This window comes from Triplophysa dalaica, chromosome 1, assembly GCF_015846415.1.
Source record: "Triplophysa dalaica isolate WHDGS20190420 chromosome 1, ASM1584641v1, whole genome shotgun sequence".
In the NCBI taxonomy this organism is placed as follows: Eukaryota; Metazoa; Chordata; class Actinopteri; order Cypriniformes; family Nemacheilidae; genus Triplophysa; species Triplophysa dalaica.
In genome coordinates this window covers 352,286-369,295 of record NC_079542.1, presented here as the reverse complement: position 1 = coordinate 369,295, position 17,010 = coordinate 352,286, and the positions used below count along the sequence as shown (strand labels likewise).

At 41.0% G+C, this 17,010-nt stretch overlaps 1 protein-coding gene across 6 annotated transcripts in view; it reads right to left on the bottom strand.

The window, feature by feature from the left end:
* nrxn2b (neurexin 2b) overlaps positions 1–17,010 on the bottom strand; it is a 401,147-nt gene that overhangs the window by 187,682 nt on the left and 196,455 nt on the right. For all 6 annotated transcript variants that reach the window (XM_056746323.1, XM_056746365.1, XM_056746355.1 and 3 more), the window contains one exon: positions 4,142–4,443. In XM_056746323.1, coding sequence (XP_056602301.1) covers positions 4,142–4,443 — 302 coding nt within the window. The remainder of the gene's footprint in view (positions 1–4,141; positions 4,444–17,010) is intronic.

The following is a 17,010-nucleotide window of genomic DNA, read 5'->3' as shown; positions in this document are numbered from 1 at the left end:
AGGCCGAAAGATTAGTACAGACTGGATATTGTGTTAAGGGCGTACTGCATAGAGTCCGGGCTGTGGGCTAAGACTGCACAGTCATCAGCATACTGAAGCTCACAGATCTGGCGGGTCTTTGTCTTTGTGCGGGCTTGAAGCCGACGGATGTTGAAAAGGCTTCCGTCAAGTCGGTACTCCACATGGACACCGTCTTCATGTCCCAGGACACGGTGGAAGAGGCAGGTGATGGCAGAGAGGAGGATGTTAAAGAGCATCGGAGCCAAGACACAGCCTTGCTTCACCCCAACGTTTACCCCAAAAGACTCTGATTGGAGTTCTCCTATGAGCACTCTGGCTTGCATCCCGTCATGCAGCTGCTGTAGGATGTTGAGAAACTTGGGTGGTACCCCAATTTTGGAGAGGTGTTTCCAGAGCAGCTCACGGTTGATGGTGTCAAAGACTTTGCTGAGATCAATGAAGGCTACGTAGAGGTCTTTGTGATGTTCTCGGCTCTTCTCCAGCAGCTGCCTCAAGACAAAAACCATGTCTGTCGTGGATCTGGTCTTCCGGAAGCCACACTGCGTTTCCGGAAGCACAGCTTCCGAGATGTGCTCAACCAGTCTGCTGAGCATGATCTTGGCCAGTACTTTCCCTGCGATGGAGAGAAGAGATATCCCGCGGCTGTTGCCGCAGACTGCTCTGTCTTCTTTCTGCTTGTATATGACAACAATGTTAGCATCCTTCCAGTCCTGTGGGAGGGTCCCATGTTCCCAGATGTTTTGAATCAGGAGGTGCAGGCGACGCGTGAGGATGTATCCTCCATGTTTGAAAACCTCTGCAGGGATTCCATCGGGTCCAGCGCTTTTGTTGTTCTTCAGCCCTGAAATAGCTTGCCGGAGTTCTGAGTAAAGTGGTGGAGTGTCCAGATGCATGATTGGTGGCAGGTCTGGCAGATTATCCAGGAAATGATGGTCAACAGGGTTAGTGTGGTTGAAGAGATTCTCAAAATGATTTACCCAACAGGCAAGAATCTTGTGGCGGTCCTTGAAGAGCGTAGACCCGTCAGCTGATCGGACTGGGGCAATCGCCCGCTTCCTTGGGCCGTACAATGCTTTTATGGCATCGTAAAATCCTTGAGTGTTATTGCAGTCTGCCAGGTTCTGGATTTCGTGCGCCTTATTCACCAACCAGATGTTCTCCATAGTCCGAAGGGCTCGCTGGGTTTCTGCTCCACTGCTGCAGCGAAGATGGTTATATGGGTGGGAGATCCAGGGCAGGACAGGAGAGCTTTATGGGCACGCACGCTTGCTCACAGACACACACACATACACGCACACACACAATCACACACACGCTCACTCACACACGCTCGCTCACACACAAATACACATACGCACACACACACACAATTTCACTCTCACACTCACGCACGCTCACACGCTCACACACACACATGTATGCACATGAACACACTCTTATGCATGCACACACGCAGTCATTTGCATAAAGTCACACATGCACGCACGCACCTCATTGATGTCTGAACAGAGGTCAGACCTCCAGACCTCAGTGAGGAATCATTCTTGCTTTCATATAATCTGTGAGGTCACTGAAGGTGACGCTTCCCAAAGCTGAAGACACAGATTTCTCTCAAATGTCACCGTTTCTGTGGCAGCCCCACAGAATAAATGAGAACACATGTGTGCACTGATCATCTCATTCCTCCGTGTCCTTGTGATTCACAGCTGGAGAGAGAGGATTCTGAATGTAGAGAAGATGCTCTCCACCATCAACAGCAGGACACCGCCACAGACGTCAGGAGCTGAGATTCAATTGATTCTGACTAACGGATCTCAGGAGGTCTCCAGGAAGAGTTTAAAGAGACGTCTTCCTGAGCTGAACCCTGCTGAGAGGAGACGCTCCAGCTTAGTCTCTGATGACACGTGTTTCATCTCATCTAGCGTTAGGAGAGAATCTGATGAACTACATTATAACATCAATGTGAGGTTTATATCAGCACATATCACTCTGTCTGCAGCTCAACACATTTAATCACAAAACACACACACAAAAACAACACACACACATACACACAAAAAACACACACACACACGCACACACGCACACAGGAACACACACAAGCAGTCACATTCGCACACACAAATATACACAAACTGCGAATCCATCACTCACCACACAGTGGCGCTGTTGTGTTGTTTCTTTATATCTACTGTGTGTTTTCATTCTATTTTTAGTTTATAGAAATCACAAAACACAAACACACAGATATACACACGCACACACACACAAACAAACACAATCTCCATGACGCTTTCTTGACTGGACTGGTCATCGTTGGTGATGAATCTTTATAGAACATCTGACACATGAACACTAGCACAGTCTGTGCTATCCTGTCTATTCTTCTTCTTCTTCAAATAAAAAATAAATCAATCAAATCTTGCTCAGTAAACCGTGTTTTAGCAAACTGTACTCAGTTGTGATGCTCTTGTACATTTCTTCTTTTGCTGTGGTAATTGCTTCCTCATTTTTTACGTGATTTTGGATAAAAGTATCTGCTAAATGACTAAATGTGAATGTAAACAAACCTTATTTTCATGTTCTCTTTTAGTTCTGTTAGTCCTGCAGTGTCACAAGTATAAAAACCAGAAAGATTGATGATTATGTTTAAGATTCTGAACTCAAAATCACTCATGCAGAGAGTACAGAAGAGCCTCTTGTGACATCATCGGTGTGTCCAAACAATGGTGGACGGGTCGAGTGACAGGAAACACTTCTCTGACGAAAGAATCACAGCGCACAAAAAACTTTTCCATTTGTTCTGTGTCGGGTTTCACACGAGCAGCCAATAACGATAGGTGTTATTACAGCTGACACGCCCTCCGGCCGCCGCAACCAATTACAAGGGCTATTATTACAGCTGACAAGCCATTCGTCACAATTACAAAGAGCACAAGACATAGAAGCAATTGTAAGTGAAATTGATCAAGTCTGCAGCATTCAACCCTTCACTTGATTTTAATCAATCTCTCTCTCTCTCTCTCTCTCTCTCTCTGTGTGTGTGTGTGTTTGTGTGCGTACGGCTTTCTTCTCAAAGCTCTTTTCAGTAGAGATGTGCTGCGGGTAAACCCTTCGCTCGGCCTCGGCTTGTTTTTTAAAGCTTTAGTTTGTGTTTGAACATGCGGCAGAAGCGTGTGCTGACTCAGGATCGTCTTTGCTTTGTCAGTGTCTGATAATAATGGAGCTCTGTTAATAAATGATGTTGAACGCATCTCATCCCGCCGTGGCTCGTGGGCACTTGCGTAAGCGTTTTGTGAGCTTTGTGAATTGTGCTCAGTGATGTGTGCTGCTATCCGTCACTTAAACATGGTACTTCAGCTCTAGAGTCATTATGAGGAAAAGAACATCATCTGACCCGCCGCTCGGCTCTGTGCTGGAGGATTTACTCAAGAAATGTCACCTGAACGCAATGAAGACGTCCGTCCGTCTGTCAGCATGTGATCACACAACAACACAAACACAACCCAGAATCAACAGAGAGTGAAGATACAGTGAAACTCCTCCTCTTCGCTCTGATTGGTGGATAATCATGTCAATCATTGCATCGGTAGAAGAATGTCTATCATCACATTCTCATTCACAATGTTGTGCGGAATTGCAAGGTGGTGTGCACACGTTTATGTCATGTTTTATCAATCCTGACATTATACACAGATTATAATCAATGCGCACATGCACATACAAAGGCACAAGCACACACGCACATGCACACACAAACACACACACACACATTCACAAACACACACACGCACACAGACACACACGCGACACACAGCCTGTCCTCAGGACTGTTCACTTCATTAACTTTAATCAATGTGAGACAGAAAACTGTTCTCAGATCATTAAGTGAAGGTGCAGCAGACATGAGCCTGTTGGCGGTCTGATCACATTAAACATCTCATCACTGATCTCAGACCTGTGAGGAATAACACAGCAGATGTTAGGAGGCACCTTTCATCATTAACACACCCGCCGCTGCCTGCGCAGACCCATCGGCGTGTGACGTCAGACCAGAGCTACTCGGTCTGCGCAGCTGCAGAAATGAAAAACACCTGAACCAAACACGAGCGTCATTTACCTGCCGGAGGTTTCTGGTGACTTTAACATCGTGCCACGTGTTGTCGTTGAACTTCCCGTTAACCGGCTCCACGAGCGCCTCGAACGCCCCTGATCCGAGATTAATGACGAGCCACACGGCTCCGCTCTTCAGCGACAGATTGACGTAATCTGCAGACTTCCCGGTGTGCAGCATCAGGCCGTTACGCTGCAGCGTGCGGAACGACAGCGTGATCTCATCCGTACTGCTCTGGATCGGCGTCAGCGACAGATCGTAGCAGAAAAACTCGTTTCCCTTGAATGTCGCGACAGACTCTTCCTTTCCTTGAAGAGAGAGAGAGAAAATCAACATTATTCAGAAATCTTGCGTCTTATGTCATCATAACTGTGGAAGCATTCAGATGTCATCGTAAATCATTCTAAAAAAAGAAAACATAACATAATGTCATGATGCTAGTGTTCGTTTGAGCAATACTTTTAATGACGCACATGTTTAATGCATGTACCGCCACCTCACACGTGCAAACGTCATCAAATCCTTCTTGAGACAACACAAACTATTTTCAGATTTTTTTAAATGTATTAAATGTATTTGATTTAATACTTTACATAAAGACATTATTTCACATTTTGTTGCATTATTATGATTATATTGCATCATGAGCAGTGTTGTGTGTAACTAGTTACAGTGTAATTATTAGTACTGTAGTTTAATTACTTTCCCTTGAAAAAGTAAAGTAAGGGATTACTCTGCCGTTATTGAACTAAATACTGTGTCATATTCTCAAAAGAGGAAATGACATCAGAAGTCTAACTAAAATGTATGCTTTAATGTGTCCTTATCACATTTGTATACTTTGGTCAGTTAATAAGAATAATTTATGTAGTTATGAATAATATATTTGAATGAATTAAAAGAGCCGTTTCATATCTATCTTTGAATCAATTCTAATCAAGGTTGATGTGGGAAATAGAAAGTCATTAGTAGAGGTGCTCCGATTGATCGGTCGCCGATCATAATCGGCCGATAATCACTTTTGGAAGTGATCTCTAAAAGGCCGATCCAGAAAAGCCGGTCAGATGACGCAAAATTGGCGAAACATTTATTTTACGTGCTATGAAAATGGCTTCACCGGTCTGGCAATTCTACCAGGTGTTTGAAACAGACAATGCATTATCAATCTGAAACGTGTGTACTATGCCAATTCCACAGTGCGGGAAGCACACAAAACATTTTTACATCAGCAACCTCTTTGGACATTTGAGGGTTAGTCACGTAAAGGAGTGTGAGTAGTTTTCAAAGTTTGCCTCGCGCAGAGTGAGCGGGCAGTTCAGAAGCTCGAGCACCATTCAGCTGCACAGATTGCGACAACCGAAAATTCATTTTTTCTACAAGTGATGGAAAAATCTGAAGGCAATCTGTCATTTTGATGGACTACAGTAAAGGCGATTTGTAATTCCCCTATTTATAATTTCATGACATTAGAATGTGATCGTAAATGGACTGAACGTGATTGTAAGCAGAAGGAGGCAGACTATCGCAAAGGGACGTGTGTTTACTATTCATGATCTTACTCTCAAATGCCTGCTCAGTTTTGCTAAACGCGCATGCGGTCAACAGAGACTCGAGGTGCATATGCATCCATCACTCCCCGCATCCCGTGCACGCAAACACACACAGGCGCTGTGGTGCCGTCTTTACATAGTTTTTTACCTCATAAAATAGCGTCTTTTTGGATAAATAACAGCTTTCAGTAAGTGGAAAACTGTCTCTAACTGAGTGTTCTCTGTTCAGTGAGCAGCAGATGTAGCACATATATGACCAAACCACAGCTTTCTTGTGAGTACAAAACACCTTTTACCGGCACATGTCATTGCTTCTGAATGGAAATATGAACATAAACATTTGCTTGTAATTGGATTATTATTTTATGTCCGACAACAGAAACATTGAATAATAAATGAAATGTCTAAGTCTAGCGCAACCTCTCCTCAGCTGTCAGTAACAGAGACATTTTTTAAAAAGTCAACCCTACTGCAAGGACAGTAAGAAGCATAAAGAAATATCAGATTATCAGATTACATTTAGACATTTAGTCATTTGGCAGACGCTTTTATCCAAAGCGACTTACAGTGCACTTATTACAGGGACAATCCCCCTGGAGCAACATGGAGTAAAGTGTCTTGCTCAAGGACACACTGGTGGTGGATTCTGGGATCGAACCAGCAACCTTTGATTTACCAGTTCAGGGGTTTAACCCACTAGACCACTAGATAAATAATGTAATAAATTTGCTTTGATCATGGCTACTTTATATTGTGGAAGACAAAGGATTTCTGGGACTCATGTCACAGGCTGCTATGTTTTATGAAAATATTTGGTAACACTTTCTGTCACCTTTGTTTTAGGTTTTGTTTGTTTTTTTCCTCCCGTTGTTAATTTCATTATTAGTTCATTAGTTTCCACTTGTGTTTTGTTATTAGTTAATTGTTTCCTTGCCTGTTTTCACTTGTCTCATTATTAGTTTATCCCCTGCACCTGTTGATCCCTCGTTATATGTTTTATTTAAGTTCTCCCCTTGAAAGTGTTCATTGTCGAGTATTGTTTATGTTAGCGTGTTTGATGTCATTGTGTCTCCTGGTTCCAGCTTTATAGTTTTGTTATTAAGGTTCCTTTTGTTTTGTATACCGTTGCCTTCGCCCGTGTGTTCCTCCCGCTACACGTGACACTTTCCTTGAAGCATTTATGTTTAATGCATTATAAAAGTAGTTTTTAAGCATTGTAATTCAGATTTTAATGCATTGTAATTTCTTATAGATAATTGTTATTACAGTTCATACATTATAACACTAAGCAATTCATTGTTACACTACACATTTTAAATTGGTTATAATTCTTTACAACTACATATAATGCATTACAACACACATTATGAATATTAATAATGCATTTTACCCTTTAATAACTCTTTATAATGCATTATACATACATGCTTTAAGGAAAGTGTTACCATATATGTTACTTACTAATATTAATTTGTTAATTCATGAGACTTTCTCTTCTGGTACTGAGAAAGCTTCAAATAGCTCCTTTAATCTGTGATCGATATCTGTATCGGTCGATACAGCTTTCAGTGATCTAGGATCGGTGATAGGCTCTAAAAATCCTGATCAGAGCACCCCTAGTCATTAGTAATAAGTCATGAAACACTTTTTGGACAGAGTCATTTGTACAGTCATCTAATAACACTATTGAATATGTAACTAGTAATGGATTACTTTTTCAGAGTAACTTACCCAACACTGATCACGATAAATGAATATTATTCCCTGTTTATATTTTATCCTGCAGACGTGTATACAGCAGAACGTGCCTTTATGGGGTTTTGTGTCAGTGAATACCAAAAATTAAGCTGCACTGGTGTTGCTTCGTGGATTGAATTTTATTCATATTCATTAGCAGAATTTTTTAGAGTCAATGTTTGTAAAGAGGAAAATACTCCTGAGAGTACATCAGTGTTCATGTAATACAGTCTTTACTCTGAGGAAATGAGTTCTCTCCTCATCCCACATGAATCATCAGATACACACCGTGTGCATTCACAACACTGTTTACACATCTCACAATCAGCTTCAGTCCCTGATGAAAATACTGCATATGCTGGTTAGGCTGGTTTGTGCTGGTTTAAGCTAGTCCTAAAGCACCACATGACCATCTCAAACCAGCTAACATGCTCCAAAACCCACCCGCATCTGCAGGTTTTCATCAGGGGTGGCACTGAACTCACTTTTCTTTGCCGTCTTTAATTCAGAGGGATTTACAGTATCTGATTCTACTGAAAGTCAAGAACTTTCACAGGAAAGCAAACCTTACAGCAGAGATCATCTCCAAACTCAACCGGCCCAGACACAACCAACACACAATCATCAACCCTCATCAGCTCTTCTCAACTAAGAGTCACTGTAAGATCTGATCGCCTCTTATTGTTTAAGCACCGTCACACCTTCACCATCTCATCACACACACGCACACACACACACACACACACAATGTCTGCACGGCTATCTTTATGAGGACACACATTGACGCAACACAATCTCTAGCCTCTTACTCTAACCATCAGAAGTGAGTACTTGCCCCTAACCCTCACCCTAAACCTGATTATAACCTAAACCCTAAAACCAGGTCTTGACCCTCAAACAGCCCTTTAAAGGGGTCTCAGAAAGTGAGGACCGGCCAAAATGTCCTCACTTTACTCTCTTAGTCCTCACTCTGCTGGTCTAAAACACAAACTGGTCCTCATAAAGATAGATGTACAAGTACACACACACACATAAATGCACACAAACACAAACATACAAATACAAATGCATTTTGTCCCCATACTGTAGGGTTTACCAGATACAAAAACACACACTTTTGATAAAACCTATTTTGCCCAAACAGACAATGCCTGAAGGAAACGTCTTGGTTACATCTGTAACCTCAGTTCCCTGATGGAGGGAACGAGACGTTGTGTCGAGAACGACAGATGGGGTTCGCCCTTGAGAACCAATCAACTCTGACTACTATAGAAAAGGCCAATAAAATTTGGCGAATGAAATTTGCATGCCGGTCTCCGGCCCCGGATGTCCGGTATAAAAGGAAGCCGGCGTGCAGCATTCACTTACCTTTTGTTCTGAAGAGCCTGAGAGCCTCTCACGACTGCAGCAGAATATGATAAGTGTTTGTGGCATAAGGGACACAACATCTCGTTCCCTCCATCAGGGAACTGAGGTTACATACGTAACCAAGACGTTCCCTTTCTGTCGGTCTCTCGACGTTGTGGCGATAACGACAGATGGGGTTCCTATGGAAAACGCCACAAACACTGTATCGCGTCACAATCTCAGCGAAGCGATGGTAACAAGCCTGGGCGTGTCAGCTTGAAGCTTTCGCGAAACTGTAACCTTCCAGTGTGGTGTTCAGGGGGTTCAAGAGCTTTCTTGGAGAAAGATGGGTACAGCCCTGACCCGTAACCTTTCACAGACAGGGCCTTAGCTCTCTACTGGCGAGAGGCCGTCCTGATCGGGTTTACACCGGGTAAGCGCAACTTCCTTAATAAGAGATGCGTTGCAGAGGTCACCTCCCACCCGTGGGGAAGTGGTGTCAATGAATGCTGCTTCAGAGTGCTTGACGCCGAGACACCTAACGCAGCGATCGTGTCTCTCGACACAACGTCGAGAGACCGACAGAAAGGGAACATGAACACACAGAAGCACAACAGCAGTTAACAAGAAACACGGCATTTCAACTGAATCCAAGAGTGAGAGTTTTTGTTGATTTGAGCAGATATAAGTCACACATCAGAGTTAAATCAGTAATATGTGATAAATGATTTAAAGTGACTGTAAATCACACTTTCACTTTATATTCTTTATGTGATGTTGCCTGTCAACCACAGACAGCACACACATCTAAAGTAAATCACTGTGGTTATATCATCAGGGCCGTCTGTGACGCACACCTCAAATACACAACACTTTACTCGTCTTCTACATGTGTAAATCATTCTCTCTCTCTCTCTCTCTCTCTCTCTCTCTCTCTCTCTCTCTCTCTCTCTCTCTCTAAGAGGTATCATGGAATGGTCTAACGGCTTGCCTTCTTAGTAAGGTTGGTGGGTGGGGATTTGGAAAAAATCTCTTTTGGTCAGACTGTTCTAATCTTGATTTAAAGTGTATCTCTCCTTTTTATGAAAGCATGAGAAGAGCTTGGTGTCTGGTGCAGGCTAGGAGATCTTTAACGTACAAGTCTCTACACTGGTTTTTGGAAGAACCTCTGATTAATGCTGCACGTTTGGATTTTCTCGAGATGCAAGCAATTACCTTCAAACTGTGGATGAATGAAGAGCCATTATTTTTCAACCCTGCTCTAAATTTGGATGTTTTTAAATCGGACACCCTCAGAAAAGCCATGTTGGCAGCAAATATTACAAAGATTAGACATTTAAGAAATAAAAAAGCATGGATAAACCCTGAGATTCTTGCTGAAAAATTGGGAACAAAATCAATCCGGGTGGTACAGACCATGATGACACGGATGATAGAATCTCTGCCTCAGGAATATAGACTTGCATTAGAGACCTTTGATGAAGAGGCAGGCAAAAAAGATTTTCCAGAGTTGTTTTTTTCAGCTGGGATTGGACTTTGGGAAGAAAATGAAGGCTGCTTATGAACTTTTAAAACACCTCACCTGAACTCTTTTATTGATGCTGACAAGAAGGCTATTTATATTATGTGCTTGAAAGTAAGTCATCTTAATGCATTAGAGAGTGTCCGAGAGTCCAAATGGCAGTTTTTTTTTGGGCCAGGTGTCTCCCCCAAAGGAAGCTGGAGGGCCCTGTACAAACCACCTATTGAAAAAAGATCTGGAGATCTTCAGTGGAGAATTGTACATGGGTTTATAGCCACAAACAGATACAGAACACGCATTGATCCACAAGTAGGGGAGGGGTGTTCTTTTTGTAGTGAAGAGGAAACTGTTTTTCATTTGTTTTTAAAATCTGAAAGACTTCAGTCATTGTTTTACATATTAGAAGAGTGGTGTCATACATTAGGAGAAGTTTTTACGCCAGTCCTTTTCCTTTATGGGCCAAAGTATTGTAGAAGTAGGAGGGAAACACATATGTTAGTTAATTTTCTTTTTGGGCAAGCAAGGTTGGCTATATGGCTGTCAAGGAAAAATCAATTGAATGGTACTGGGTCAACAGATAACGTGTCAATTTTAAAGGGCCTACTAAAATCTTGTATAAAAATTGAGTTCACTTACAAAAAACTGGTCAATGACATGGAAATGTTTAAATATAAATAGGCTGTAAACCGGTGTTTGTGTGATGTGAATTATGATGGCGTTCTGGAAATGTATGTCTAGGTGTTAAATGTTAATATTACTGTAACACAACTCAATAAAATGGAAGGAAGGAGGCGGGAACCGGAAGACATTTCATACATTTAATAAATGAATATAACAGCCGGCGGCCCCTCACGGACGACCGCCGGCGAACAAAACATGAACATAAATATAAATACAAACATAACATAAGTTCGGGCCCGGTCCTCTCTCTTCGACGGTCCGGTCGCTCGTTCCTTTTATATTCTCCCATCTCCTACGTGATTCGAGGCCGGTGTGCGCACAGCTGGCGCTAATTCACAATTACTCACCGGACTCGAACCACGCCTACTCTACTACAATTACTATTTATTCCTTCTTTTTATTTCTTTATTTTTTATTAATATGATTTTGGACTAATGTATTTTTTATTTTTTTGTAATAAATGGACTCTTAAAAGTCAAAAGTCTCCCTCTTTCTCTCTCTCTCTCTCTCTCTTTCTGTCTCTCTCTCTCTCTCACTTCCGGTGTGATTGTTGGGGTGAGCGTGAGCGTGCGGATTGCGTGCTGTGAGTGCGGTTGGATTCTGTGAGTGAATCTTTTCTTTCTTTTTTTTCTGACTTTTTTCTTTGTTCGTTGTTTTTGTGTGTTTTTGGTTTACTTTTTAGTTGTTTTGGCCCGCTCCACGTGTTTTACCGGGAGTGGGGTAACTTTTCACATGGGGTGAAAGTAGCGGCCGCAGTTAATGTTGAGAAACAGAGAAATGTTGCCTGGCTGTAGGAGAGGTGGCTGGGCATGAAAATATATTGTCTGCCTCCAAGATGAATAATGGCACTGTTATTTTTCTGAGTACTGTTGAAAAGGCGAATGAACTAGTTGAGACAGGGATAGTTGTTGATGATGTTTTTAATCCTGTACTTCCGCTTTCTACACCATCAAAGAAAGTAACGCTATCCAATGTACCACCGTTTTTAAGTGATGAGATTTTGGCTAAAACTCTATATCGTTATGGTAAACGGGTCTCTCCCATTAAAAAGATCCCTATCGGTTGTGGGTCGCCTTTACTGAAACATGTTGTTTCGTTTAGGCGTTTCGTTTATATGATTATGAACGATGATGCTGATTTGGATGTGTCTTTGCACTTTCGGGCTGATGAGTACGATTACATCATTTACATTACAACTGACAAAATGAAATGTTTTAGTTGTGGCCAATCTGGTCATTTAGTTCGTGCTTGTCCCGCAAAAAATTTGAGAAAACCCGCCAGGTGATGGTGATGTAGTTGCTGTCAGAAGTGCTGTAGTAGATAACTCTGAACCCGATGCAGCAGCAGGGCCGTCCGACGAGACTCCGGGTGTGTCAGGGGTACGAGCCTCAGAGGACAAACATGATGATGGTTTACCTGTGATCGCAGTTACTGAAGCTGCAGAATTAGCGCTTGAAAACACAGTTTCTGGTTTAGAAGTGTCTAATGTTCAGGCGGGGGTAGCCGTTATTGAGACGGAGATGCATGTACACGATGCTCTCATTAATAATCTGCAATCGACTGTGGGAAATACAAGTGATTACATTCCAATGGAAACAGTGCAGACAGATTTTAAAGTCCCATTAAAGAGGAAGAAGTGTGGTAAAAATCGGAGTGATAGACACGCAAAAAAATCAGAGTTGACTGACTTAAGTGACAAGGAAACAGAAAGTGACAGTGAATCATCTGATTCAAGTGTTTGTCTTTCTCAGAGGGATTTTTCTGGACGTTTTCTTTCCTTTACAAATAAAGAGGTTTATAGGCGAAAAAAATAGTGAGGAAACTCAACTCTGAACTTAATAATGATGACAGTGAGAAAGCCTAATTCCATGACTTTTAGTAGTTTCTTTTTGTGGACAGTTTTCTTTTTCTTTTTTTTCTTTTCCTTAAGTATGTGTCACGCTAATGTTGCTACTTTAAATCTGAATGGTGCTAGAGACATGCACAAAAGAGCTGCATTATTTGAAGTAATTCATCAGAAAATAATTGATGTTATACTGCTACAAGAGACACATACTTATGTTAATAATGCTGCTGACTGGGCAGTAGAATGGAATGGGACTGCTGTTTTAAGTCATAAAACCACAATAAGTGGCGGAGTTGCTGTTCTCTTTTCTAAGAGTTTCAGCCCACACTTTTATCAGGTTGAAGAGGTTATCAATGGTAGACTCTTGAAAGTAAGAGCCTCTTTTGAAAATATTGTTTTTGTTTTTATTTGTGTGTATATACCAACCTCAGCTGTTGAGAGAATGTTGTTTTTAAATACTTTATCCTCTGTTTTACAAAATGTTGCTGTTGATGAGTATTTATTTTGGGTGGTGATTTTAATTGCACAGAGTCCAACTTAGATAGAAGTCACATGGAACCTCATTCACCTTCACGCCAACATCTTGTTCAGCTAAAAAAAACACATGAATTAATTGATATTTGGAGACAGCTTAATGGAGAACAAAGACAATACACTTGGTCTCATGTTCGTGATAACATGATTTCATTGGCAAGGCTGGATAAGTTTTATGTTTTTAAACATCATGCTAGTATTGTTGAGAGTTGATCTATTACACCATCACGTCTCTCAGATCATAGTATGGTGCAGTGCTGTATTTTTTAAAATTCTATTAAGCCAAAGAGCGCTTTTTTGGCATTTGAATACCACTTTGTTGGACGATAAGTGTTTTAAAGAATGTTTTAAACATTTTTGGGATATTTTTAAAACAACAATGAAATCCTTTAGAACGCTGCAGCACTGGTGGGATTTTGGGAAAGTTCAGATAAAACAACTATGTCAACAATACTCTCAGAACGTCACTAGAGAAGTAACCCTGAGATTAAGCACCTTAGAGACTGAGATTTTAAAACCGCAAGAATTGGCTCACTTGCCTGGGGAACAAAGTGATGTGGAGTCTCTCATAAAAAATAAGAAGACTCAGTTATCTGACCTTTTAGGGGTTAAAACACAGGGTGCTCTGGTCAGGTCACGCTTTCTTAGTGTAAACGAGATGGATGCACCATCAAGGATTTTTTTAGTTTAGAAAAGAAAAATGGACAGAACAGAGTCATTCATGCGTTACGTTCTGAAGCTGGAACTGTATTGACTGACCCCAAAGACATTCGTAAGAGAGCAGTCACTTTTTATGAGTCTCTATATAAAAAAAGAACTGGGTCCAGATTCTATGAATGACAGTGCTTTTTTTGATAATCTTCCTCAAGTGGCAGAGGAAGTCAATGCAAAGATTTCAGGTGCCTTGACCATGGGGGAGCTGTGTAAAGCCATCCAGGGTATGGGGCTTGGAAAAGCACCAGGGATTGACGGTCTGCCTGTTGACTTTTATAAGTCTTTATGGTCAGAGATTGGAGAGGACTTGCTAGAGGTACTGAACGACAGTTTAGCCGGAGGGCTTCTGCCGTTGAGTTGCCTTAGAGCAGTCCTGACTCTCCTACCCAAGAAGGGTGATCTGACGGACATCAAGTGCTGGCGGCCGGTCTCCCTCCTGTGCATTGACTACAAGCTGCTCTCTAAGACACTTATTTATGGAGAGTTTTGGAAGCCTTTGGTTTTTGCAAAAAAATTATAGATCAGGTGAAGGTTCTCTATAGTGACGTTCAGAGCATTCTCAAAGTTAACGGTGGTTTGTGTGCTCCTTTTGAGGCTTGTAGAGGTATTAGACAGGGGTGTTCCCTTTCTGGGATGCTTTATTCTTTGGCCATAGAGCCTTTATTACAGCAAATAAGAATGAAACTTCAAGGTATATCTTTGCCAAATTGGTAATTTTTTATTATCAGCATATGCTGATGATATAGTAGTTATGATTAGTAAGCAAAGTGATGTACAGGATTTATCTGAATTACTTGGAAATGTTAAAGGGGTATCTTCTGCTAAAATAAACTGGAGTAAAAGCGAAGCACTATTGATAGGAAGCTGGAAAAGTGGGAAACCAGGACTCCCTGCTGGTTTACATTGGGGAAAAGAAGGTTTTAAATATTTAGGGGTATTTTTGGGAGATGAGACAATAGTACAGAAGAACTGGGAAGGTTTAATTGAAAAAGTCAAAAGACGCCTAGAAAAATGGTTTGTGAAAAGACTGTTGGATGGACCATCAAATTGTAACTGGCGTGTTGTTTCATGCCTGATTTTACGTAGTTTTGTAGGATTGGGGCTTAACAAAGTACTTTTCTTGATGGATCCCCAAAAACTGGACGCCTCAACATTGATAATTTTTTAAAAGAATACTTTTAAAGTTTGGAGTCTTTTTGTTGTTCAACGACCAGAAAACTCACCTTCTCTTTTCTGGTTACTGGAGGAGCCTTTAATCTATGGCTCTCGATTGGATTTAACGGACAGTTCATTTTTTCCTGGACTTAATAGGGTGCTGATTGGACACAACGTCATTACTGAACATTGTAGGGCCGGACTTTAAGGACGAAGCAGCCCTGGCTCAACATTTGGGAATCAGATCTATTCGTCTGGTTACTCAGTTGCTCATGAAATGGAAAGCTGCTCTTAAAACAACTGAAATAGAACTGTTAACAGAATATTGTGAAGGCTCTTGTGTTTCGAATCCCAAAGACTCTTTTCCTTGTTTGTTTTTGTCTATAAATGTTAAAGGGATGTTTTTAAACTGGACGAAGGCAAAAAACCTGAGTGGCGATCTTTTTACAAACCACCGTTGACCAAGAGAACAGCTGATTTGCAATGGAAAATACTTCATGGTGCTGTCGCGGTTAATGCTTTTGTGACAGTTTTTAACCCTTAGGTTGCTTCTACATGCCCTTTTTGCTCTAATAGAGAAACTGTTTTCCATGCTTTTATGAATTGTTGTAGATTACAATCTCTATTTGTAATTCTAGGTGATGTTCTTAGGAGTTGTAATGAAACCTTTTCTCTGGAGACCTTTATTTTGGGGTACAAATATGTAAGGAAAAAAAGATTTGTTTGTCAACTTCTGAATTTCGTTCTAGGCTATCTACACCACTCTATTTATTTAAGCAGGAAAAAGAAAATAGAACAAAATTTAAATCAGAATATAATAGCCTTGTTTTCTAATCTGGTGAAATCAAGAGTTATGGTTGATTTTCTTTATTATAAGTCTATTGATGATTTGCTCTTATTTGAATGCATATGGTGTTTTAATGAGGCTCTGTGCTCTGTTTTTGAGGGTGAATTGATTTTTACGCATACTTTGTGAGGTTTTTTTATTATTATTATTATTATTATTATTTTTATTTTTTTGTATCTGTGGCGTAAAACTTTGAAAACTATTTAATACTGTGGTATAAGAGTGTATGGTGAAATAGGATATTTTTTTGTAATAAAAGTCTTGTTAAAATTCAAATTCTCTCTTTCTCTCTCTCTCTCTCTCTCTCTCTCTCTCTTTCTCTCTCACTCTCTCTCGGTGCATGGTGGGAGTTTTGGGGTGCGTGTGAATGTGCTCATGGGGAGAAGACGATTGTTTAAAAAAAAAAAAAAATTCCAACTATATATCTTCACACATCTTTATTTATTTATTTAATATTTTTCCCTTAGTCATTTAAACACATTGAAGATTGTTTTCTTTTCAAATAATATTTGATTTGTTTCGTGTGAGTTTCAAACTTTTTTGAGGCGACACCGTAATGAAGTCTATCCCCGCGAGGATAGCGTCACCTGTGTCGCTCCGCCATGGTATCAGGTGTGTACCGGTGCAGAGCGTCACTGTCGAGGATGTGCTGCTAGCAATCGGTGAAAAAGTTGGATATGAAAACATCATTTCGGCATCCAGGATGAATAAGGCAGTAGTGGTCTTTGTCGAAAAGGAAGACATAGTTAATAAGTTGATAAGCGACGGAATTGTGGTAAGTGACGATTTTCGACGATTTTCGATTTTCGACGAGTAGAGTAACAATATCGAATGTGCCTCCGTTCATTCGGAGTGATGAAATAGAGAAAGCGCTAATACGTTACGGTAAATTGGCCAGTGGGATTAAGACAATTCCGTTGGGATGTAAAAGCGCTGCTCTGA